Raw genomic sequence first — 27,713 nt, 5'->3', positions numbered from 1 at the left:
TGTCGGGTTAAATAGAACTTGCTTTTATTTTATTTTATTTTGACAGGATGTACAAAAAAATAGGCCTATGAAGAGCAGCACGGCTCTGTCGGGAGGGACAAAACGCCGGCTCGTGATTGGTGGGTTGAATTGTTCTCTGGTTTTGGTTCTCCCCCCTCGGTGCGGGTCGGTCTGCGCGCTGGGAGGCGTGACGGCGGCGGCGGCGGCGGCGGCGGCGGCGGCGGCGGCGGCGGCAGCGTCCGGGGCCCACCCTGGGGTGCTAGATCTCCATCAGCTGGTCGCTCCCGACGATCACCTCGTTGGTCCTTTCGGCTGCCGGGGCCGACGGAGAGAGGAGAGGGGCGTCAGACAGAGAGCAGACAGTACAACGTGGCACACGCTTCCAACACATTTGAAAAGTTTATTTGCTTCAAGCAAAAAAAGACACAAATGCGTTGAGGTAGATGTGCGGTGACCGACACGAGGGAGACTACGACAGACCCCCCGTTCCTAAAGATACTACCTGCCCAACGGTCGAGCCCTTAATATGATGGATCAAATCTTACGGATGAAACACCGAACTCTTGCAACTAACCTAACTTCCCCTGATCCGTTCCTCATCCGACCATACCCACCACCAACCAGCACACATCAAATGTTCATAAAAACGTCATGAAATCAGAACCGTCTCTCCGATCCACGTTTTCTCTCGCCTTTAACTTTCTCAATCCCTTTTACCGAGAGGGGAGAAGACTCCTGTTGTATGTACCCTCCCCCCTCCCTTCCTCCCTCCCCCCCACCCACCCAAAGCGGACATGTTGATCCAAGGCAAACCGATGTGGAACGCATTAATGTTCCGTCCGTACAGACGGCTTTTTTTTCGGGGTTGGTGTGAAGGAATCTGCAGCGGAGGAGAAGCGGTCCGTGCCCCCGTGTCGTTTGGAGGGAGAGAAATGGAGCGTGGGACGGAGGGACGGAGGGGGGGAACAGGAAAGGGAGGAGAGGAGAATAAAAAGTAGAGGGAGAGAGAGAGGACAAGAGAGGGGGAATGAAGACATGGTGAGCACTGGTGGGGTCGGGTTGACCCTGTGCGTGCGTGTCCCTGTGTGTGTGTGTGTGTGTGTGTGTGTGTGTGTGTGTGTGTGTGTGTGTGTGTGTGTGTGTGTGTGTGCGTGCGTGTCCCTGTGTGTGTGTGTGTGTGTGTGTGTGTGTGTGTCCGTGTTTGTGATGCGTCCATGTGTCCGTGAGTGCCTGTGTGTATCTGTGTGCGTGCATGTGTCCGTGTGTGTGCGCGCTCGGTGGTCATGAGAAGGCAGCGTGGGGGTGGTTGGGTTTGGAGGGGGAAGGGGAGACGCGGAAAGGCCTGCAGGTGACCAGAAGCGCCGGTGATCAGAGGGGGGGAGGGCAGTCCAAGACTGGTGTGGTCGCCTCATGTGGTTACTCCAGCCTCAGGACATCCTGCCCCAACATCCACCCGAGCACTGCGCCTTGGGTCCTGACCCCCTCCCTGTAGAGTCCTGTATGAGCCTAGGGCAGACACCATCTATAGAGTAGGATGCATCTAGGTTGACCAGATGTCCCGCTTTGTGCGGGACAGTCACGCATTTCCATTACTTTGTACACGTCCCGCAAATCGAGACGTTGTCCCGCATTGTTATAGACAGTCAGACTCGATTTTTGAAATGCGTGTTTTATAATCTGGCATATAGCAAATATCTGTGTGACGAGACAGCAGTGGGCGGGCTATGATCATGTCAATCAACACCCCCCCCCCCCCCCCCCCCGCGCGCTCGGAGGTCTCGCCTAAGGTGTAATTTCACGTAAAACTGGGCCTGCCCACATTGTCCCACACAAACGTAGTCTTTGTCCCACATCTGGTGAATTGGGATCTGGTCACCCTAGATGCATCCTATTTTGAGCGTGATAGAGTGAGGTAGACAGGAAGGTACGGGAGAGAGAGGGGAGGACGTGCTGGACAACGGGCAGGCCTCGAACCCGGGTCGCTGCGACCAGGAGGACTAAGCCCTAGTTTCGCGCGCTCCACCCGGTGAGCCACAGTGGCGTACACCCTGACTGAAAGATCCTTTAGGTTGTAGTCCGGCTGCGATGCAAACACCCTTGTGGAATCTAAAAGGCTTCACTGCGGACCAAAGTGTGAGTCTCAGCGGAAGCGAAGGCCGAACTTGCTGACATCATTGCATATCATATGCACATGTCGGAGGCAAATCCCTCTCGGGTTAACTCTCCAGACGCAAAGTTAGATCAAGTTCAAGGGGAGAAGTGACATAGCGTGACACTATTACGTCAGAATTATATTATTATCACTGGTCCTAGAGTTAAACAAAGCCAAGGTAACTATGAGAGGGCAATGGCAGACGGGAGTTCTCTTTGTATTAAAGATAACAATAAAAACATGTCCATCTCACTGACAGAAAAAAATCTATTCAATGCTAATATAATTATGATTATATAATTATATTATTTATATATATGTGCTGCGGGTCCCCCCAGGGCCACGGACGGGTCATGTGTGCGTCTGCGTGTCTCTAGTATGTGCGTTTCTTGTGTACGGGGCGCTGCACCGTTGCCCTGCCTGTGTATTTGTCGAAGCGCCCAGAGGAGCAGTCTGTATCTTTTAAATATCAACACCTGACAGGCAGAGCCCAGGCGAGTGCACGTGCGGCTGTGTGAGTGTGTGAGTGTGAGTGTGTACGAGTGTGCGAGTGCGTGTGTGTGTGTGTGTGTGTGTGTGTGGCTAGCTGTCAGGGTGGTCTCCCTTCCAACAGCTTGAGGAGTAGTGGGTGTGTAATGCCTTTAGCAGCCTCCGGTCAGCGGGCTAGCAGGGGTGACGAGAGAAGACAGGGGAACGGACATACTGGAGAACACTAGTCACTATTATTGTAGTCGTACACGCGCGCACACGCAAACTACACACACACACAAATACATACTTCCACAAGCACATATATACTACCACAAGCACACACACACACACACACAGACACACACACGTACTATAGACACACACACAGATAAATACTGACACACACACACACACACTTCCACAAGCACATATATACTACCACAAGCAAGCACACACCCACACAGACACACACACATACTACAGACACACACACAGATACATACTGACACACACAAACACACATTCTTCTACACACATGTAAGTGGATCAATATTGCATCGGGATGTTCGTTGCATAACCGCGTTGTTTGCATTGCAACCAATTGCCGTCTGATCCCGCTGAATGCAGGAGTTGTAGAGGGAGAGCCAGACCCCCTGGACGGTGGGACTGACTGACTCCATATTACCTCCACCATATCGTACAATAAAACCCTGAGCACCCAGGGCAAACACCCAGTACGCATTATCGTTTCCCTGGAAAGGCGAGCGGACAAAAGAGAGGAGGCCGTCCAAGATGAATGCTCACGAGTCGGCCTCACGTTCCAAAAGACTCCGAGATAGATTTCGCTTTTGGCCTGCGTTACACCCCCCACCCCTCCTTCTTCTTCCTGTTGATACTTGGACTGCTCTGTTGTTCCCTCAATTAGACTGTGCTCTGGTTGTGCGTGTGTGTGTGTGTGTGTTTGTGCGTGTGCGTGTGTGTGTGTTGCTGTGATGGAGAGGTTACAGAGCAGGGCCAGAACTAGACCACCCGCGATTCAACAGGAGCGGCTTCCAGCCACACATGGGCATACTCACCCCCCACCTCCAGCTCTCTGTCACACACACTTTATAGATGCTCACACGCACACACACACGCACACACACAGACGTACTCTGGAGTGAGATGTGAGGAGAAGCATAGACGGATCCACCTGAAGTTCTGTTGGCAGCACACCTCTGCAGACAACTTGTCACGGGGCCAGACCCAGGCGGACGGACCGACAGGGCTGCTCGCTCTGTACTCGCTCTGTACACACTGCACTAACTCTGTACTGACTCAGTACTAACTGAACTAAACACGCACTAACTCTGTACTTACTCAGTACTAACTGAACTAAACCCGCAATAACTCTGTAGTCTGTACTGACACTGAACTAAACCCGCACTAACTCTGTACTTACTCAGTACTAACTGAACTAAACCCGCAATAACTCTGTAGTCTGTACTGACACTGAACTAAACCAACTAATGTTACTGCACTGAACCTGCACTAAACTACACTTAACTTTGCACTAAACTACACTTAACTTTGAACTTACTGGAAAATAGATCTTTTCCATTCATCATCTACACAGTTTTATGTCAGAAAGCCATTCAGTGTTAGTGCTTCATGATTTAAGTTTAGCTCCTGCTGAACAGATTAAACGGCGCGTGTTTGTGTGTTTCAGCGTGTGTTTTACCTTCCGGCTCTATCCGCTGACCGTTGCCCACCAGACAGTACTTGAGATCCGCTCCACGGCCGACGACGGCGTTACTGCAGATCACACTGCCCTGGATGTTACACCTGGAACACACACACACACACACACACACACACACGTCAACACAACCTTGACTGAACATAGACAAAGCAGTTTTTTTTCATAACGGGAAACAAAAGACACATGTTGTGTGCGTTTGAGTGTTTGTGTGACGAGTGAATCCGCCTCAGACGGACCCGGCTGTTTAAAAAGACAACCCAGAACAGACCTGTCATGCGGTACATGTGCAGGCGGTTGTAGGAAACACCACCGGCAACACACACACACACACAACACACACACACACGCGGCCTGTGTGAACCAGTTATGAGCGCTTGCACCTGGGAGCCCACCACTGTATACACAGCCTTTGGGTCTGTTGGCCGCTGGAGCAGCAGCTGGGGTTCTGGATGCCTTGCTCCAGGGCACGCGGACAGTGGGGACATTCATCGGGGTTCCCCCCGTCCACAGACTCCCATCTGGTCAGCCCGATCCAAAGCGCGAGCCGTTTGGACACGAACGGACTTCCACATCAACCGTCCCTGTTGACAGCCTGATATCGGACCGGCAGGCTGATGCAACGGTAGCAACTCGGGTTTGAGCCCCTGGATATGCCTGTGTGTGCGCGCGCACGTGTGCGTGTGCGTGTGTGTGTGTGTGTGCATATGAGTATGCCCCTATGTGGGTGTATGTATGTCAGTGATACTGTGCACATCTGTAAGGATGCCATTTAGCCACAGTGTGTGCTTACACCAGTTTATCCCTGTCTTTCTGTGTGTGTGTGTGTGTGTGTGTGTGTGTGTGTGTGTGTGTGTGTGTGTGTGTGTGTGTGTGTGTGTGTGTGTGTGTGTGTGTGTGTACATGTGCCTGTGTGTGATCTGTGTGTGATCTGTGTGTGTGTGTGTGTGTATTAGATGGCACCCACCCTGTGTTAGGCTCCCACCTGGGCAGGCTTGGCCCGGGACAGCCAAGCCACAACCATAACATTCTTGGATAGGAGACATAGACAGTCCAGTGTGCCTGGTGTGGGTCAGCCCAGGAGCTAGCGCTGTGTGTGTGTGCGTGTGTGTGTGTGTGTGTGGGTGTGGTTGTGTGTGTTTACTTGTGTGTGTGTGTGTGTGTGTGTGTGTGTGTGTGTGTGTGTGTGTGTGGTTGTATGTGTATGTGTGTGGTTGTGCATGTGTGTGTGTACGTGTGTGTACGCGTGTGTGTCAGAGGAGAACACATGTCTGTCTCGCCGAGGTTGTGACGCACACACACTTGGCCCCCCTCACACACCTCACACACAGGTTTGTATTGGCTTATTCTCTTCAGGTGGTTAGGCTGGGAAGGAGGGGGGGAGAGGGGGGGAGACCGCCAGAGGCAGAGAAGGGGAGAGAGAGAAGGTCTGCCTGTGTGCAACAGAATTATAGAGGGGGAGGCAAGAGAGAGGCCGAGCCGGAGAGAGAGAGAGCGGTAGGTAATGCTGTTAGTTGGTGGAGATTACAAGGGTTAGGAGTTTTCAAACATTGGAAAAAAGGGAGGGGGGGCGAGAGAGAAAGAGAAGGAGCGAGAGAGAGAGCGAGAGAGAGAGAGAGAGAGAGAGAGAGAGAGAGAGAAGGAGCGAGAGAGAGAGAGAGAGACAGACAGAGAGAGAAAGAGAGAGAGAGAGAGAGAGAGAGCGAGAGAGAGAGAGAGAGGAGGAGTGAGAGAGAGAGAGAGAGACAGACAGAGAGAGAAAGAGAGAGAGAGAGAGAGAGAGAGAGAGAGAGCGAGAGAGAGAGAGACCACCAAAGAGGCCTTAGTACTGAAATACCACTAATTACCAACACCAGGGCTCCTGCTTGCCATGACCCCCACCCGCGCACACACAGACCTCCAACCCCCCAATCTCCTCTCTAGGTTGACCCCATCCACCTCGCCCCCCCTCTCTCTCTCCCCCCCCATCCACCTCGCCCCCCCTCTCTCCCCCCCCCCCCCCCTCCAACATGCAGCGCTTTGTCAACAAGACATGGTCAGCCCCAAACAATGAGGGCCAGAAATGCAAGGGGTCTCGTCGACATGGCCGGGCCCACTAATCCTCCTCATACTGCCTCTTTACTTGCCTTCTCTCTCCCTCCTTCTTAAAAAGAAAAGAAAGAATTGGCATTTCTTTTAGTGCTAGCTAGCATGCAACCCCCCGGTGCATGCTAGCTAGCACTAAAAGAAATGGCAATTCTTTCTTTTCTTTTTTTCATCTGTGTGAGGACATAAGAAGGAGGGAGAGAGAAGGCAAGTAAAAAGAGGGCTTCGTGTGTTTCAGAGCGCTGTGGTCCCTCCGTTGGGACATCCCGACGGACGCGAGTGGTGCAAAACGACATGGCTGTTTAATGAAGGTCTTGGATGTTACGTGTGTTATTCACCAGCCGTGTGTTTGTTTGGGGTCAGTCAACTGGCTGGTTACACACCAATAGGTGCATTGTCAACCTGACGTTCTGCGTTTGACCCCGCGTAACACAGGAAACACGACCCCCTCCCCCCCTCCCACCACCTCCACCCCACTCTGATGTCCCGCCTACTTGAACTCATCAAGCACACACACATTACTCACACACACAATTTTTTCGTAGCAATTTAAACGATTTCGAGCGACCCAAAAACGCCAGTCAGTAATGTCTGACGGGACAAATGTCGCAAAACCCAAAAACGGGACCGTTTTTTTTTTTTTTTAACCTTGGAATTCTGTATTACTTGATCGTCGACATAGTGAGCTATGCCATTGTATCTCTGTTACCGAAGTACGACCCCAATTTAGAGAAAAAGGGGTAATGAGATGTTTTGCCATTCTTCCCAAAACACTATGTGAACGAGTGAAAATTGAAAACATAATTAAAAACATTCAATGGATTTCTGCCTCTGTTTATGCTCTGGCCTGCACCTTATAGCAAAAAAAAATAAAATGATTTTCCCGAAACACAACTTTCATGCCCACCTCTGACCTAGGTTATTTCTAGATTGCAAAACACACATTTGTTAACACAAAGGGTTCAATACTTATTTTTAAGAGATCTGTGCAGGTTGTATCTATAAGGTTCCCAGGTGACAACGCGTAAATAAAACGGCCGCTCGTTGTCGTCTTGTGAACATATTCAAAAGAAGACAAAACAAACAATGGTGCGATGTTTGCTGGCTGATGACTAACAAATCCCGCTCATTGACAGGAACTGCCAACATTTTGGAACAAGATAATATTGTGATGGACTGTAACCAAGTGGCCCAGTCATGAATAAAGCAGGCAACCAGGGCTTATTGAGTGGGTAACACCCTCTGATGCAAACTGGTGCAAGTACAAGACGTTCCCACTGTCTGCCATGGGGCATGTTGAGCACCCAGCTCGCGTCTCCAAAACACTAAAGATCTATTGAACTGAGGTTTGTGTTTAGACAAGCTTGGACACTACTGTTGATTTTGAAAATTGTTCAACAATTTCAGTTTAACCCGATGTGTAATTTGACTGATTTCCTGAGATTCGACATTGGGACGTCAAATACGATTCTACAATTATCCTTATAGTTTTAGGACATTTCCTGAAAATCACTTAAAAACCCAATTTTGTCAAGTGAATAAGAAACCAAGGAAGGCTTTTTTAAAGCATGTGCAGCGTCTTAGCTGTTTTTACACCAGGAGCTAGACTGAGATAATAAGAGAATTACAGGAGATTAAAGAAGCTGGCTAAATGGCAACTTGGTTAGCACAAGACGGCTTAGCGGAGAGAGCCATTTAGTGTCACTGCTAGCATCGTCTGCTAGCATTCACACACATCGTCCTTTCCTGGCCCCGAAGTGTGCTACCTAGGTCCCCAGTTTGCTACAATATAGGGGAAACGTGTGTGTGGACATGTGTGTGAACATACATATGTGTGTGTCTCACCCTTCTTCTATGGTGACACCGTGCATGACGATGGAGTTGGTGACTTTAACTTTCTCCTTCACAGTGACAGAGTTGCCGATGGTGGACCTCTTTATGGAGGTCTTCTCTGCTATCTGGCCCCCTGCCCCGATGATGCTGTCCGACCCGATCTAGGGGACACACACACACACACACACAGACACACAGACACACAGTGAGCGGTTGGGTTCATGAAACTAATTAGAAATCAAGTGGCAGCACTTCAAACAACGCAGGATAAATAATGCTTCATAATAAATACCTCTCTGCAAATTAGTGACCACATGTTAACATTATGATTGGATACACTACATTATTCAATGCCATTTAAATATCTCCCGAGATTAACCGCCGGCAAAATTGAAGTGTCTGCTCGGAAAGATATTCTTAATCTGGTGTCGAAATATATAAACACACGAGGACGCCAAAAGCGGGGAACTTGGCCGCCGCAGGGTAGGATGATATCAGGAGACTTTGATGTTCCTGGGAGGCGTGGAGCCGCGTCGAGAACATTGTGCTCACCAGACACCTCTCGGAGACGACGGCAGAAGGGTGGACCGCAGGCTCCTCAAACAGCTTGGGGGCCTGTTGTGGAGAGGAGAGAGGAGAAGGGGGCACGGAGACGTGAGTACATAAATACTCGATAGCGGCGACGGCGGTCGTGGTTGCTTTCACGGAGGAGGCAATCAGAGGAGGAGGACGGAATTCCTCCGGGCCAGACCAACAATACACAAAGAACCAAAACAAATCATGGAGCAAATACGGGGAGGACGGGAAGGACGAACAAAAAAAAGAAAAAGAAAAAGAGGAAAAATAGTGAAGGGCAACAAAGTAACGAAAAAAAACGGGTGAAATAAGAAAAAAAATAAAACAGTACTATAAACACACAGAAATGCACACGCATAACAAAGGACACAAATCCACAAACGCCAGAGGGCCCCAAACAGAGCGTGTGCCTCACCAGCCGGTTGGCTTCTATGTAGGCGGCCAGCGTGTTGACGCGGTAGCACAGGCCCTGCTCCATGATGTGCACGTAGCAGCGTAGCGTCCCGCCGTGGTAGGCGTCGCTCATGTCGCCGCGGTGGTCGTTCCAGCAGGAGTAGGCCTGGGCCAGCTGCAGCAACGGCTCGTCCCGCGACAGAATGTGCAGATCTGGGGAGATAAGAGAGGTTTTTTTTTCCCTTGTATGCGTATACCGGTTGCCATGGCAACAAGGCAGCCCTAAAAGAAGTCTGTGTGTGTGTGTGTGTGTGTGTGTGTGTGTGTGTGTGTGTGTGTGTGTGTGTGTGTGTGTGTGTGTGTGTGTGTGTGTGTGTGTGTGTGTGTGTGTGTGTGTGTGTCTGTGTGTTATTAGAGCTGCTCACTAGAGTGCAATCGATGACGTTAACCTATAAGTTTGTGATTTTTTTTCACCCTTCACTTCGTGCTTATGGAGGTCTGGGGGGGTATTGGAGTGGGGAGGGGTCCGGTGAGTTACCCACCCAGGTTGACCTCTGGGGGGGGGGGGGTGATGGGGGTATGGGGTTGGGGGGATCTGGTGCGTTACCCACCAAGGTTGACGTTGCCGTCTTTTTGTTTCTGGCTCTGTTCGTCTGCCTCGTCTTTAGTCGTTTGGCTGTTGGCGGCTTTGGAGAACTGTTTACGCACCAGGTAGGGCACCAGCTCGCCGCGGATGGACGAGATCGACCTGAGGGGGGTCGAACACAACGCACAACAGTGTAACACTATACGTTTTGAAGTAAAAACAAGTGTAAATGCATGAGCATTATGCCTTCATGGACAGGAGAGGGAAGAGACACAGGAAAGCTGTTTGAGGAAGAGAGAGGGAATGGCATGTCTCAAGCGACCGCAGGTAGGGAATCGAACCCGGGTCGCTGCAGGTCATTCTGCCCTACATGGTTCGCCCATCGCTGGGTTGAGCCAAGAGCTGACCCATCATCAAGCCTTTTTATAACCCAAGAGGAATAAGGTAATATTTATGAAATTGGGACTGCTTTATTTCTATCCAGAATTGCTATGCTAGTCTTTAATTGTGTGTGTGCAGCCGTTAATGGTGTATTATTTCTGTACAACTAGCCTTCATGGAAAGAGAAGGCATCATCTTATGGTTTCCGGGAGTTTCTCATCTACCATGTCATTTCTATTGGTTTAGGAGGCTGCTATGCTGCATCTGAATGCGCGTCTGTTTAGTCCTTTCAAACCCGAACTGAGCTCAGGCGCAAGTATACTTGACATTATTGCGTCAAGTGTACAAGGCATAAAGAAGTAGTCAAAAAACAAGACCTGACATAAAATACAATTTTACACCAAGCAGTGTAACTTTAGCTATATTTAGTTTAATGCATCAATAAAATTACTCCGTAGTCGGCTCCACTGCAGTTTATTGGAGGAAATAACGCTGAATCATGTGTTTTTAGTCTCCCTCCTGGAATTAACTATTTTCCCCCTCTCTCTCTCCCTACTCTAAGTATCTCCCTCTACACCCCCCCATGTACTCTTCTTACTCTCTCTAAGAGATTAAAATTTCCATCTGAATGAGGGTCGAGCAACAACAGTTACCCTTTCCAGGGAAAGTGAGTCAGCTAGATGATGGGAGAGAAAGAGAGAGATGGATGGGTATAAGAAAATACTTCATAAAAAGTAAAAAATGTCAAACAATGCCCTTAATGAAGTCTCAAAAATGTATCAGATTATCAATAGAAACATCTTAGCCCATGGGATTCAAGGTCTAGAAAAGTTGTTTTCTAGACCTTGAGTTGTTTTCAATCTTAAGCTTTGAGTAATACTGGTCCATGTAGAGGTCCTGAATCAAGCTCAATTTAAATGCATTACACATAACACTAGAGTTTAAAAAATTGATTTTAAAGGGCCAACAAATTGGCCAGCATGCTCAGGCAAACAGGAAAAAAATTAATTATCCTTTTATTTTTGCGTACATAAAAAGATTGAGCAACGTCAGGGAGGATCATAGTGAACTTCCCTGTGGACTCCATATCTTCGGTAACTCTGTAGGATCTCTCAAGCCCTCTACATCGGAATCGCAAAACAAGAACAGAGACCCGTGGGAGTACAGCCCCCACGCCTGACCAGAGACTTCCAGTGACGTCAGCCCACCTTGGAGGCTAAAGGCCTAACAACCTGCTTCAGTGGCAAGTAGTAAAACTAATCATCACCTCTCTCCCAAACACCCTCAAACAGGACCTTTTCAGGAGCGGACACGCCCTACACAACCGTTTAACACAGCCACACCGACCCGTACCTACCCCAGTGTGTGTGTGTGTGTGTGTATGTGTGTCTATATGCGTTTTTGTTTGTCAACCTTTTATACCCTATGCTTGTTTGTTTTTGTACATTTCAACATGTATGCCCTTGTGTACCGATGGTTGTTTCTGAGAGCTTATTACAGCATGGGAGCAGAACTTCAGAGTATGGATCATCCCTACTTGTTCTCAGCCAGGAAGTCCACAACCGACTTCTTCAGACAGTAGAGATGGGCGTCCACCAGGCCGGTCTTAATGTGCATCCGGGGATGTCTGGTGATGCACGGAGGGAGGGGGAGGGGGAGGGAGAGGGAGAAAATGTTAAAAATCACAAATGTTAATAAAAATATACTATAGGCAGAAACCCACACGCATCAACAGATATGCGCTGACACATATGCTCTGTAATTACATATTTGCAGAAGAAAAATAAATCCCAATACAATGCGTGTCAGTCTGAAAACAGTCTTTTTGTGTATTTCTTTTGTTTTCGCTTCATTTTATCGCTCACTGTTTCGGGTTTGCTGCACACTTCCTGCCTTCCTCCCCCCCCCCCCCCCCCCCCCTCCCTCCCTCCCCCCTGATGTATTTTACTGCTGCCGTTTAATATAGACCAGGAGCCCGGCATAAAACCCAGGAACAGGACCAAATGACCCATCTGTCTTGTGTCCCCCGTCAGCCTGCCCAGTTCACCTGCGGTGCTAATGCCAAGGCATCGCCAACAAGACTGCTTTATGTGGGCCCTCAGTTCAGGAACACACACACACACACACACTTAAAAATCCAAGACCATGTCAGGTATTTTCTTTTTATGTCCATGTGACATTTATGAAGCGACAGCTAACATAGAGCTTACAACGAGTCCTTCACGGCTTTCCACCCACCTCGCCCTCCTCCACTCTGTGCTGCCACACATGTAAAGACACTAAGCTTCAGTATGAGTACGGATATTTGAGGTTTTGTTTGCATCTAAAAAAAAAAATATCAATACAAAACTGCACAAAGGTATGATCATTTTAGTTCCTATTGCGTTCTTATCACATATATATTTGGACAATTGTTATTGTATAAAGTGTCATCATGTTGAAGTGCTCAACATTCAGTTTTTTCCCAAATCTCTCTCTGGGTGTGGTCCCTATGTGCTTCCCGGTGCAACGGGTCCAACCGTGACATACTGACTTAACTGTGTGTGCACATGTCAGTGTGTGTATATAGACGGCTGAGAAAACAATCTGCCAGGAACACCCATGCGAGTGTGTGACATCATTGTTTGGGGACCACGGGTGCAGGAGACTGTGCTATCTAGCGGGGAACGCTGGGATTGGAGAGGGAGGGAGTGGGGAGAGGGGGGGGGGGGGGGTATGTTTGGTCTGTCTGTGGATCTGTGTAGACGTATACGTAAACAGTGGCGTCGGTGTGTCTCGGTGCATCTCCGTGAGAGTGTGCACAGGTGCAGTACGGAGCAGTAGATTAGGACGGGCGAGGATTGATCTGCACATTTGCAACAAGCACGACCATCCGAGTTTAAATCGCAAATTGGATATCCTTCATTAAAAATGGCCCCAGGGACCCAACTTGTTAATAACTGATACAATACAACTTTGTCGTCAATCAATCATTGTTCAGCCCACAATGTCAATTCAAGTGGTTTGCAATAAGCAGTTCAAAAGGATTACAAGAAGAAACAAATGCTAGCCACACGCCGTTGTTTCCTCATCGATAGCTTTGCGGCAGCAGAGGAAAATGTAAACAAGACTAGCAAGTGAACAACTGAAATGGCAGAAGATGTCTGGACCTGCAGCCCTATCACGTTCCTGTGACAGCGCGGTGGGCTGTGTGGCGGCTGTACACAGTGTATGGATTGATGAGGGAAGAGGGGCTCTGAAGCACAGCCTCAGGCTACAGATAACCTGAACCGCAGAGTTATTAACTTACTCCGAGAACGACTAATGAGGTCCACAGTGGTTGGAGAGAACACAAGCGTGCACACACGCACACAAATGTATTTTAATTACAACTAAGAGCAAACAGCAGACTATGACTCAAACATACCAGGGTGACTGCAAATGCTATCATTAACATAATGGCTTTCACTGCACACACACACAAACAAGGCCGAATTAAGGTGACTTGTTAGCCATGGTATGTCATTACTCCCGACAGTAAAATAGGGGGAAATATTCCCTTTGTTTTTTCGGCCGCTCTAACTAATACTTAACTTGCTAATACGGCTAATTAACAGCGAGTTAATATATCTTTGGCAACCGCAATCCAACTTCTAGATACCGTGCTTTGGTTACACGATGTGGAAAAGCACAAATAAAATCACAAAAACAGTAACGCAACAGAGCCGGAGAGAACGACCCTGAGCCTTTAGTGTCTATTGGATCTCACGTTCGTTACGCCGGTCAACATTAACGGTGTAATCGTTCCACGTGGTCACCGACCGACTCGACTTCCTTTCCCTGGCGCTGCTATTCCCGGGGCAGGCACGCATTGAGTAGGAGTCTGTCCAAATGGACACCGCCTCAAACAACAGACTCACACAACAGACAGACGAAATCAGAAGTACACCGCACAACAACTTATATGGGGCCGGGACTATTTTGGGAGGGGATCGGGAGAAGCAGCAGACAGCGTGAGGATGGTTTTTCGGAGTGGTTTTATGAGTCGTATTCTCTCGCTACGTCGGTGAGCTGGTAGGGGGTTGTTGTTGCCGTCGTTTCATTGGTTCCCCTGACATGCAGGGCATATTTCTGACGTCACGACACCTGGACGGTGAGGAAGTGGCGAGGGAAAGAGGCTGTGTATATAAGAAACCAGCATTTTTATAAATAACCGGGCAGTGAGAGGTATTGTCATTGGCTTAGACATGATATTGATGGAGGGATGGACGATGTCCAAGGTGAATCGGGTAGGCAAAAGGGTAGAATATGAATAGATGTAAATTACCAAAGACAAGACTGAAAAAAACTAATCTACTTTTAAGACCAACAACAGATTAAAAAAGATAACAAACACCAAGAGAAGGCCAAGAGAAGAAAGCAAGCAAAATGAATAATTATATTTGTGAAAATAGAACAGGCTAGGCGCCTTCATAAACGTAATTAAAATTATTATGTATTCAAATGTCCGGTTAGGTATGCACATGTGTGGTCATCACGGGAGCATGAGTCTATACGTAAACACTCTATACATGGATATGAATGGTAAACACTGCACGCTCGTAAGTTCAGAATCCTGACCTTATCAACTAGGAAGTCCTGGGCTGCGGCACCGCTGTGGCTCCATGCATCTAGGAGCAAGCCAGAGGCGGCCTATGGGCTATAAGTCACTGTTAGCGCTGAATGTTTAACTGTGAGCTCAACATGTTGCCATAACACTGTGACAATGTGTGAGCGGGTGTATGCGCCTGAGTGTTTTTCCTCTATTAATTTCCTCCTTGTTTTAGAGTAGGTCTGCACCAGCGATTTCCCTGTGTGAGGCCTAATTCGGCTGTTTGAGTGGCCAGTCCAGTACTTGCTTCCTGATGTTTTAGTGTGTGTGTGTGTGTGTGTGTGTGTGTGTGTGTGTGTGTGTGTGTGTGTGTGTGTGTGTGTGTGTGTGTGTGTGTGTGTATATACGCATTGGTATATGCATGCAGGCCTAGGTAGATGTGTGTGTGTGTGTGTATGTGTGTATGTGTGTGTGTGTGTGTTTGTGTGTGTATGTGTGTGTGTGCCAATGTGAGAACCAGGCGAGCAGCTGCTCTAACCCATTTCTTATTGGCCAGAATTTACAGTGGCTCTGGCTCCATGAAGTATTTACGAGCTCCCAAAACACCTAGCTCTCCCCCACACACGCTCAAACACACGCACACACAAACACACGCTTGGACACACACAAGGTAAGAAACTAACATTACCTCACAACCTCAGACTCAAGCTTGCTTACACATACACACACCAACCATGCCACTACTTTACCAGACAAACACAGACACAGACACACACATATTAGGGATTGTTGTATCAAACTGTTAAACAATACAATCAAGGAACAGAATACAATTAAATATAAAAAAAAAACGGAGAAGCCGTGGAATCATCTATCATACATGATATTTTACTGTGAAACCATATCTTGGTTGATTCAGACCATGGTTGATGAATAAAAGTTAATCTTTCTGTTAACCTGGTCTAATACATGAAAAGTTGTATTCCAACTAACAGACATCTGATATTACTTTGAAACACTGATATGTGTTCTTTAAAGCAACTTATAAAATAAGTAGCGCAACTATATTACGTAGCATTAGGATCCAAGATCCTTTTGTGAATTGTGATCAACCAATCTTTTATCTCTGACAAAGCATTTATTCCGTCCTTGATTAAATCCCAATAACACTTATCTTATACGACGTAGATTATCATCAAATTATTATTTACCACACCACACCTTTATCCTGGGGCTGTTTTAATTTCCTAGGACTGTAACCTTCACAGAGAACCTCTGCTCCTTTTGCGGGGAACAGATCTAATCTGAAGAACTCCTGCGGAGATATCACGGAGCATAGGCGCAGAAGGTCAGAGAAGAACTGGGACCCAACGGGCCCCGGCTAGCAAGCAGAAGAAACCCACCCACCTCAACGCACCAGACATAAGCTCAAAAACAAACCTCTCTCGTGGATACAAGGGGGCGGAAGAGAAAGAGGTGAAAGGAGTTGTTTTTAGAGGCAGTCGGGCCACCTCTGTGTTGGGCTGTGTGGTCTGAGCGTTAAGCCAAAGCAGCAGGTCTTGTATAGACTGGTGGATAATGCATGATACGAGTGAGCAGTGTCCAATCCCACAGAGTGACCCCCTAGGCCCCAACTCAGTGTAAAGCGGGGGCGGGCAAAAACATAAACGAGATTGCCATATTTTTGATTATCAATTTGGGATTTTACTTTTTATTAACTGTTAGTCATAACGATAGGTCTTCCTCAAATGGGAAAAAGCGTAGGTCGTACTTTCGCTGGTTTTTGGTCACAAACCTATACCTTATAACTGATGAATCCTCCAAGCATGTCTTGAGATCAAAAGATTAGAAATCTTAAAGATTAAAGCTTTAGTGGGTAAAATTTATATTTTAGGATGTTTGAACAAAAACAAAAACCTGCTTTCAACCCTACCCAAGTCATTACATATTACTTTGAAAATGTTTGATATTTAGATTTTAAATGTCAAAACTCCACTATACTATTTTCTTATTTCCATACCACCCCAAACGACTTACTTCCTCATGATGGACTTCCTAATCGATAGCCCCTCCTCCAAATCTGCCTCGTTGGCCATAAAAAGCAGTCTCTTGCCCGATTCATCTACCCCCACAAAGTCCCTCTGTTCGGCTGGAAAACAAACAGAAAGGAGGAAAATAAGTTAATTTATTATATACTATTATACTATTATCCATGTATTCAATAGTCCTCGCTTTGATGCAATTGTTTAAATTGTAGTTGTACACATAACTACAAGGCTTGGAACAGCAATCGAAAAATCGTCCTTTGAATCTTAAAAAATATCAAAAAATTAAAAAGGCCTAAAAGTCTGCACCAAAAAAATATTGATGAGTTGTGAGCCGAAAGTATTGAACAGGTGATATCCAAATTTAAAAAAGTGCATCTTTGACTTGGCTGCCACCAGACACACGCCTTTGGATTACAACATTAACTAATCCTGTGATATACCCTATCCTTAAGGCTCAGTTATGGTTCCACGTCAACGCAACGCAATGACCAGGCAGACGCTTCGATGCCGTCGTGAACCTGTTCTGGTTCTGCTTCGGGTCAGGCCCTTGCGGTGAGGCCCTTGCGTTGGACGCAAGCAGGGTCCGCAGGGACGCAATGGGTTTTGTAAACCCCCCTTGCGTTGCGTCGACGTGGAACCATAACAGATTCTTTAGATTACTCTGAGTTACCGGTCTTCTTCTTGCCCTTCTGCCCGGGGACGGTCTCCGTGAACTCGTGGGCCTTGCTCATCATCATGGCCAGGGTGGCGTTGTGTGCCCGGAACAGGTCCACCACCTCGTGCAGCGCTGCGTCCGTGATCAGGTCGCAACTCATCACCAGGATGTCTGTCTGTAGGTCAGCGTAGAGGGGGAGAAATGCATGCAAAACCTTTCATCAGATTGATACCACATACATTTCTTAAAGGTTGGGTATGGAATTCTCTTTTTTGGCCATTTTTGCTAAATTACTTGAAATCCTTATCATAACCCACTTACAGCCACTGAGTTAGAAGTACTGACATGAAAATTAAACAAGTCAATCATCTGTGGAACGGGCAGGGCTCGAAAAACTCCAGCCAATGATTTCCAGACCCACTGAGTGGCATTGGACAGTAAGTACGTCAATCAAACGGTCGTACTGCACTCCCCCTCCCCCGCTCCCCGCGCGACCCCTTCGTGCACGTACTCAAAGCTCGTGACCTGGAGCAAGCTTCTGTTGTTATCCTGCGGTAGCTACTGGAGCTAGCTAACTAGCTAATGGCTCGCTCTCGCGCATCTGTGTTCGCTCGTGCATGATTGCGCGTCCATGTACTTGGAATGTCCTGCCCTGTAGATTGGATTAGATTATTAGCCTACTGTGTAAGGTTAGCTCGTTAGGGCAGAGAACATGCAGGAAAAGATGCACAAGTTGGGAATCAAGCTAGGACACTCTACAGAGCACAGATGAGTTATCGTCTAAAACTGCCTATGCATATACATGCATAGGCAGTCTGCATTTTTCCGGAGCAGTGACAACTATCTTAGCGAGCACAGCTTTTGCTTTGCGTAAATATTTGCACATTAGCACATTCTGAACTCACAAGTATACAAGACTTCACGTACCCCTCTCAGGGCGTAAAGAGCCTGCCTTATGTGGTCCCCAACGACAGAAACAGACCAGTAAAGGGATCTCTTTAACGCACAGAGTTTGGGGGAGAGACACAGAGAAAGACAAAGGTAGCAAGACGTGTTGACAATGAAGAAATTCAGCATGTGAACCTTTGATGATGTGATCTTGTGACGGTGCAGAGACTAAAAAACATGCTTACAAACACACAAACGCTGACCGATACCCACTGGGTGAACTTGACCATTTTGCCTTTTGTCTCAGTTTTTGATTTATGTTGCGATTCTAAATTGCCCACCAATGCCAAGCAATAATCGGAGGAAAAAGAAGATCCTAATAACTATAAGAAAAAGCCCAAAAAAGGAAAAACAAAATAAGGGATTATAAAAAAGGGGGGAAGAGAGGAGCAGGGAGCTGCGGAATGGGAGGTGGGGCCCCTCAACAGCTGGACCTCAGTTACCGGCCCCTAGCCAGGCCCCAAGGCCCGCTCCGGCTGACTGACAATGCTAGCTAGCCCGTGACAGCACACCGTTTCATACTGCACTCTGGGCACGCTGGGCTCTTATAGCGCACACACACACACACACACACACACAGACACAGATCCCCCCCCCCCCCCACACACACACACACACACACACAATATAAACAGAGCCAGACAGAGTATAGGAAAAACACACATGGACAACAGATAACTGGCCAGTATGCCGTTTCGGGAATCCACAGTAGCCATCCCCTCTCTGTAACCAGTTATTAAACTGGACATTTAGGTTAAGGCAGTGCTCCCCGTAGTGGAACAGATCCTATGGATGATGTAGCGTGGAGCATAAGGGTCTTTTGTAAGAAAATTTAAAAAAAAAGGCTCCTCCATCTTTAATTCTTATGACTCGGGTCATGATCGAAAAAGCTGGCGTCAAGTTGTATCCATGAGGGGTAGTTTAGGTTTTTATTAATTCAACCCCCCCCCCCCCCCCCCCCGCCCTTTACGAAGAGACATCGTATCCAACGAGCATCAGCCACCCTTTGTATTTAAACTATGGAACCGGACAAAAGGGAATTCCATGGAGCAGGTTCCACCGAGATAGGGAGCACACGCATGGCGGCCCAGAAATAGAGCCACACTTACATGAGACGCACTAACCGGCTCCCATGGCCGGGTTAAGTTTCGCCGTGTTTACGCACGCCTGTGTCTCCATTTGGTGGTGCAATGACAAGCACTGTCAGCATGCATGCTAATCCTACCATTAGCACCGGTGGCCCCAGTGACATATACAACCGTATATACCCTCCTGGAGAGAGAGAGAGAGAGAGAGAGAGAGAGAGAGAGAGAGAGAGAGAGAGAGAGAGAGAGAGAGAGAGGGACTTGAAAAAGATGTCAACTTTTATTGAAGAGATAGAGGGTGAGACAGGACCAGAGACTAGAAAAAGATAGTAAAAGGCAGCTTTTATTGAAAATGGAGAGAGAGAGAGAGAGAGAGAGAGAGAGAGAGAGAGAGAGGGAGAGGGAGAGGGAGAGAGAGAGAGAGAGAGAGAGAGAGAGAGAGACTCAAGGAAGGAAGTGAAGGAAAAGGTAGACAGGAAGAGAGTTGTAAAAAATAAAAAAGTGGACCAGTCACGGATGAGGTAGAAGAAAAAAAAAGCTACAAGACTGACTGAAGGGATTTAAAATATCCCTCCATTCAATTTCCAAAGCTCAAATAAAAATCTGATTACAAATAACCCCCAAATTAACACATTAACCCATACAAGTAGTTACAAATTGAAAAATAATCCAGTCAGTCATCGCTGGGAATAACAAAAGAAAAAAAGGAACAACATTTGGTAGACATTTCTGAATTCAAGGCCTAGTGGGCAATGCTACACAACATTACAATATGCACACGCACAACTCAACAAGTGTCCTCCACAATCAAGAACATGATAATGAAAGAACCAGACTGTCGCATTGAGCTATTGATGTTGCAACCTCCAACTGAACAGGTTGGAAGATCGACATCCCATCTTGTGTCATGGCGCTACAATTATTAATAAGGGACTATAATGATCGAGCAATGGAATCATCTCCGAGTCCAAGTAATGGCATTTAACGTTCTCCTGGCCAGGTATATGGAGGTCTCCTGGGAGGGTATGGAGGACTCCAGGGCGGGTACGGAGGTGACTGGCTGCCCCGGAGGTAACACAGCTTGGTCTGGCCCATGCTGAGACAGGAAGCCTCCGCTGGAACGACGGAGGAGGTGTCAGCTGGAGCCAAGACTGGCAGTCCTAGACCTTTCGTCTCCCTCCCTCTCCCTAACCCTCTTCTTTCCTGTCGTTACATCTATCTCACTCACACACACATACACAGGTCAACACGTGGGGTGAGAGATAAGGTCTGTGTGCGTCTCTCACACACACACACACACACACACACACACACACACACACACACACACACACACACACACACACACACACACACACACACACACACACACACACACACACACACACTTTTACGGACGATTCCACTTAAACACAAAGTCACAAGCGGGAATTGTGTGAGATTTAGTTGGTACCCCTACATGGCAAGTATAAAACACAACCATTAGGCACACAATCACATGCTGATTATACAGAACACACACACACACACACACACACACACACACACACACACACACACACACACACACACACACACACACACACACACACACACACACACACACACACACACACACACACAACTTAGGCGACAGCAGAGTGGAGTCAGCTGGAGAGATAGAGACACTTTAACCTTTCAACAGTGATGATCGTGGCTCGACCGCTCGGGACCACACATACAGGAACTCACTCACACACACCAAAATGCGCGCACACACACACACACACACTGCAAATCCTAAAGTTTACAATACCACATTCCAATTGTAGATAACACCAGTTGATAATTGCCACTAATGTTGAAAATAAATACATTCTGTGTATAAAATGCTAGTGACCCAAGTTCAAATGAGATGGTCATCAAACTTCACCGTGAGAAGATTTACAAAATTTGGGCGGGCCGACCTAGCAATGAAGATTTGCTGGGAAAATGATAACCAAAGCAAGGTAGAGTCAAACAGCATATAACCAGTTGGATTATAGGGACATCGATCTCCATTTAATTTATTTACCATTGTTGCCAGAATTAACTCTTTTTGAGGCAGCAGACACAACCAAAGCTGACGTTCTTATGTTGCCATTGTTTGCTTTACAAAAACAATCCTAAAAAAGTTTGAATGCCAGAGGAACTGTGCAAACGTTGGCATTTGAACAACAAAACAGAGCGATCACAGAAATGTGGGCCTTTGATCACTGCACTGACCAATGACATCGCTCCCACCCTCCGGATCACCATTAAGAACAACATGTCAAGAGGAGGAGGGCACACTGAGCGTGACATGGGAGATAACGGAAGTGTGCACGTTTATGTTGACGGTGGGGGGGGGGGGTGGTAAACTCTTACTCAACCATGTCTCCTGTGTCCCACAAGAATACAGGCTTTTTTCTCCCTTTCCCGTCTCCCAAACCCCCACAACTCGCCCATGTCACGGTTACCTGGAGGACAGGATCCATGCACAGTTTTCCATTGCAATCTACTATTTTTCCTCGGCCTTCCTGTCCTAAAACCTTTTAACTGTCTGCCCTAGTGAGAAGCTCCGGGATGTTATAATGGAATTCCCGGTTCGTTCAGCAACTCTCAAAAAGGCGCTTATGCACTTCCATAAGGTTGAGCCGAAGAAGCCAGGATGTAATGCGCAGAAAGCTTTACGCAAGCGAGAAAAGCGAATGGAATGTCAATGGAAAAGTGCAAAGCTCACAGAAAAGCCTCTCTTTCAATAGGTTAACCTCAATAAGAAAGAACCGATTCTTAGCTTAAACATCCATCTCAATAAAGACCTCGCCGCTAAAAGTCTGAACAGGACGAAACGTGCCGGTGACAAACTTTCCTTCAGGTAAACCCGTGACTCTGCCTATTCATTTCAATCCCGACTTTAAGTGTTTGGTTTGATAAGCCACGCTAAATCCCCAATACGGGATGCCACATTGTGTGCGGGGATGAGTGTGCGTCAGTGTTGTGTGAGTAGGGATGAGCATGTGTGCGGACGGCACTGGTGCTCCGAATGGACAGCGTGAGTAATTTCTATGCGGGGAATTTGGCCCTCCATTGATAGGGTCCTTCACTCATCGCCTTACAGTGTGTTTGTGTGTGTAACTCTACTCCTCTAATCTAGCCCCCTGATCAGGAGGATTAGGGATTGGACCGTTCTTGGCGGGAGCGTGCCCAGACTCGCCGCACATTTGTCCGTGTGTATGTTTAGGGCTTTCTTACGTTATGGTTTTGTTCATGAGCTTTTATATTTGTACCATACAAACAAAAAAGGAAAAAAGTCAAGCCTGCTTGTCTTGACAGGGGACATCTGGATTTACTTTAAAAGCAACAGGGTGCTAAAATGCCATATTACTATGATGTGCATCTTTAACCACTCACTGTAACCTTCGCAGCCAAGGTCCACACAGCTTCTTATTTCTTATTTATTCTTCGTAAAATGCATCGTGAGTTCCAATAGGCTCAACGACATCTTAACACGCGTAATAATCAGTCGTGTTCACGACCAAAAAACTGTAACACAGAAAAACCAGTAGAATTGTACCGTACACAGTGGTGTCTCACTCAAGGGGGGCTTCCAAGCGGCTAACTACAAAGGTCTCTCCTATACATTGCCAATTCCTTCCATGTCGGGCACCCCCCTAAAAGCCGCAACAGGCCCACGCGTAATAAGTTATAACCAAACATACGCAGGCAACGCACACGCACGCACCGATGCTTGTCCCTGGCATTCGCAGTGACATCCCCTCTTGACAAATGACCATAAGGAACCAATACATTTTGAATGGGAGCGACCTTTTGGTACTGCAGACAGGCAAGACAAATTCATGCAATGGAACCAGACTGTACATGTTCAAGCAGTGCTGTTCTCCTTGTCACATATTGGCCGGCTTCATGCGACAGATGCACTGGAACGGTTACTTTGTACGAGAGATGTAGCATGGAGGTCATTAAATGCCGCTCGCACACGCAAACCATTAAAACGTGGGGATATGGTACTCCAGCATAAGGAAACTTGCTGCGCATGCTTCATATTGACTCAAAAGCCACCACAGTTATTTCAACAATAGCTTTGCGAAAGTGTCAAACATCAACTCCACTTTTCCAAGGGGAGAGAGAGAGCACAGATCTTGGCCAATATGTAAGTGATGTATAAAGTATTATTGCTGATTTCTTTAAACAACATTAGGAGATTGCTGCCATCTATAAGGAAGTGATATTCAGGTTGCAATATGAACACCCTAATCTTTGCCATCATTATCCCCAGGCTTCAAAGCAGCAATATGCAGGGGCCAGGATTTAGGGGATGGGCGCTCAGGGAACAGGTTGTGCTCAGCGGGGCTTTGATGTGCCAGGGCCCCCTTGATTGCCCAGGGCCGTGGTGGTGGTGGGGCTGCTGCTGCTGCACCTGCTGCCCCAGCCTAAGTACCATATGTGTTACTGGATTCCATGGTTAAACAGCTTGTGATTATGGGCCTTAACCATGACCTCCTCTGTTTAGAAGGAAAGGGGGGCAATGCCACTGAGATGTCTGACATGGTGTGGCGTGGGAGAGAAAACGCAAGCACCTTTGGCATGTACCATGTGAGGGAATACACATTAGTTCATTCTGGGTGGGCATCGATAAGTGTTTCTTTCTTTAACTGCTAGGGGTAAGGGTTCCCACGGAATAAACTGTCTTGGCTGCTTGGAACTAGTCATACCCTGGCGTTGGCAGGTTTACCTGATGTTCCAACTAACCAAATTATGGCCGTGGATATCTTTGATTTGCAACTCGGAATAACCACTTTCTCATGCACTGAACACACAAATAAGACCTTGGATGTGTATGTCTGTATGTATGTGTCTTTGCATTCAGGCGTGCGTGCGTGTTTAGATTTTAGGACATCCCAGGCAATGGTAACATGTAACAAATGAAGAGCAGGCTTGCCCTGATGCAGAGTACTCTGTATTGCTTTCTCCAAATTGCCACAACGGGCCTCAAACTCGGCTCCTCTTTCCTCCCACTCGATTATTGGGACGGGAGACCAATTCCTCAAGTCTAACGGTTGTTTGAACACCCTAGTGCATTGTGTTTCTTATTTTGTTACAACTTGAGTTCATTGCAACCCCACTGCAAACGCATAAGAAGGGGGAGAGGAGAGCACACACACCTTGATCTTCTGCTGGATGTGCCGGAGAGCGTCGGCGGTTCCCATGTCGGTGTCCTCCGGGATACACACCACGTCCAGCTTCATCTTCACCTCCAGCTTCATCTTGGGGTCCGTGCTCATCATCTTCTGCACCTCCTTGGTGGTGATCACGATGACCTCTGCAAACACAATCCAACATCGGTGTGTTTCAGAAACCATACAAGGAGACGGGAGCAGTTAGGGTTAGGTTTATTGCTCATGGTCACCTTGTCACTCGATTGAACTAGCAACCATCTGGTTACAGGTCAACACACTCTACGGCCTGAGCCAAGTAGCCAATTTCTCTGGGATCTCTAGGAACTTAAGTGTGGTCCAAAACCACCCTTGCAACGACAACTTAACGCCATAGGTGTCGCCAAAGAGAAGAAAACTGAAATCTTCGGTTTTTATATTGCATTATTTGCCTATAATCCCTAACACTCTGAAACACATAGAATTTAAAAGGGGAAATCGCCACTGGGCTGTAAGGTAGGAGGCCAGTAAAAAATAAGTAAGCCAAAACAGCAGCTGAGAGAAGCAAATTCTCAAAGACAAAGCCAGTCTAATATCTGTAAGACTATTAAAAAAAAAAAAAATAAACACTAAACCTTGAATAAGTAGATGACTGAGTGATCTATGAGTTTACTTTAGTGATCTATGTGCAACTCAGTTTTAAAGTACTTAATATAAAATAAAGTGTACTTTCATAAAGTGTAATCTACAAAACAAAAACTGGGTAAAATTGGCTGGGCCTGTATTTTGTTAATCGCTTGTCTGCAAAAAAAATCTTCCCTCCTGGGCATTATGCTCACTATTGCTGTGTAAGCATAGTTAAATCTAATTGCAAGACTAGGCTATTTAGCTGCATGTAGTAAAATGCTGGCCACACATGGGGGATGTACAACAAAAACCTACTTTTTAGACCTTTTCTGTTGGTTGTTTGCTACCATACAATATCAAAATCCACCAAGTGCCTGAACAAGCGATCATTTTATGGAGCCCCTCGCCCCCTTCATGTTGCGCTTCAAGAGATAAAAAAGGAAATGCACCTCAAAACGTCGCTCATGATGTGTTAACGGATATACTACAAATATATACTGTTGTACTATATACTATATATTCAAAATAAAAAGATTAATAGTGTGGGGGGTAAATGGGTTAGGGGTGACGCGGAGGACTAGATAAATTGTAGTTAAGCCTATTCTTAATTACCTTCTAAATTGTTTCAAGCATTTAGTATGCAAGCATCAACGGATCTAAGAACTCTCAACAGCCTGAATGTAGTAGATAGTACGATGCAAGGGAGCGGTCACCTTCGAAGCCAACCCTCTCCAGCAGGTTCAGTGGGTACCACATGAGAGGCTTGTTGCCCACTGGCAGCATCGGCTTAGGGGTGTTGTACGTCAGATCCATCATACGAGAACCCCCACCAGCTGCCATCAACACAGCTTGGAGCTCCATCGTGTCTCCTGCGGAGGGACATATCGGACATGGAGACTTTGATTAGACAAACAGTGTGTGGTTGTTATTGTTGTTGTTGTTGTTGTTATCTAGCCTACCATGTTGGCAGTTTCTGTTTGGGTTATAACTACGTTCGTCACATTGCCAGTCAAGCTTTTCTACATAATTAAATACATTAAATCATCTTTGATCAAGCCTCGCTGTAACCCTAATAACTGGAATATGTTCAGATGTTTGGTAAATGCTTGGAAGCATCAATAAACAACGTCAATCGCAGAAATGTACAACAATGATAACTGCCTGCGGAATGGCTGTATGTACATGATTGTGATTGAATGTCCACTTACCTTACAGTGAGCCTCGGGGATGACTTCTCAATACAACGATAGCGACCGAGAAACATGCAGTACCTGTCACTTACAGAATAGCACACACTAACTCAATAATAAAGTATATAAACGCTATTATGGAATTGGCGATTATTCTTCAACGCTTTATATAGGAAGGAAAACCAGGTGCAGTCCTTAAAAGTATGGATGCGTAAGTTTATTCTGTATATATTTAAATTCTACATTCGTAAAGTGAGCTAATAGTTAGCATGTATGATGACATCAGTCCGTCTAGTAAAATCCGTCCGTGTGAGAAACTGCAAACACCACAAAGGTTCCACTCGCCGGGCAGTCATCCCAGAATCAGCCCAGCCAGGTAGGATTATTTACTGTATGCAATTTTTTTATCTAGTGTGTCCATTGTATTGCTGCGGCACATACATAAATGATAAATAATAAAAATCAAACAAAATCACAAGAAACACCAGCATAATAACTTGTTTTAACACAGTAGATTGATACTTCTACTCAAGTTTAAGTTTAAATTGCACATTTATTCCAGACAGTGTTAAACATGTAATGCTGATTGCCCCTACATTTCATCTTCTTAGTACTTAGTAGTGTTTAAAAATGCCTGTTTCACAGAGCAGAGACATTACAGCAAATCTAACTTGAAGAATGTGGTCTTGGCTTTGTTTGCTCTGGCCAGGAGATGAGCTTGAATGACTGCTGCTGCTGCTCTCTGGACCCCACAGTAACTGCACACTGAGACAGAAGTCTGGGTGGTGAAGAGATGGGCTACAAAAGAAAACAAGATACAAAGAGGAGATAGGTAAGGAATGGTGATAAAGATTTAAGAAATGAGGGAAATGCATTGGGGGTTGGGGGGGGGGGTTGTCTGTGGATACAAGATCAAACAATTATAATGTTTTTCGCATGGAAAAAAATGTCACCATATGAAAACCAGTGCCTTTCACCACTTTTTATGTTCCCCCCCACACTTATTTTTTCCCAAGGCAGTCTACATTTATAGTGGATTAAGGAAAACATAAGAAATATGTTATGCTAAGTCAGACTGTAAGCAATTTTCACATTTTCTAACACAAATAAACAAACAGAAAAAAACATCTCCTTGAAATTACAACGCACAATTACTGCCTCCCCTAAACCCTTATTATCTGCTCCCAAAATCACACATTGT

General features: G+C 46.6%; 1 protein-coding gene across 1 annotated transcript; it reads right to left on the bottom strand.

Moving 5' to 3' along the window:
• On the bottom strand, positions 1-26,827 carry eif2b3 (eukaryotic translation initiation factor 2B, subunit 3 gamma). Its single transcript, XM_030363884.1, has 12 exons — positions 26,531-26,827; positions 26,036-26,191; positions 24,705-24,862; positions 17,504-17,663; positions 16,823-16,934; positions 11,753-11,842; positions 9,860-9,996; positions 9,271-9,461; positions 8,832-8,894; positions 8,292-8,440; positions 4,344-4,447; positions 1-312 (listed from the first exon to the last, which is right to left on the bottom strand). Exons 2-12 carry the CDS (start codon positions 26,181-26,183, stop codon positions 260-262), a joined length of 1,365 nt encoding a protein of 454 aa, XP_030219744.1. The 5' UTR covers positions 26,184-26,191; positions 26,531-26,827; the 3' UTR covers positions 1-259.
• Positions 26,828-27,713: the final 886 nt, after the last annotated feature.

The sequence above is a fragment of the Gadus morhua genome, chromosome 8, assembly GCF_902167405.1.
Source record: "Gadus morhua chromosome 8, gadMor3.0, whole genome shotgun sequence".
Classification (NCBI taxonomy): Eukaryota; Metazoa; Chordata; class Actinopteri; order Gadiformes; family Gadidae; genus Gadus; species Gadus morhua.
The sequence above is the reverse complement of the archived record's forward strand: the minus strand, read 5'-3'. Positions and strand labels throughout refer to the sequence as shown.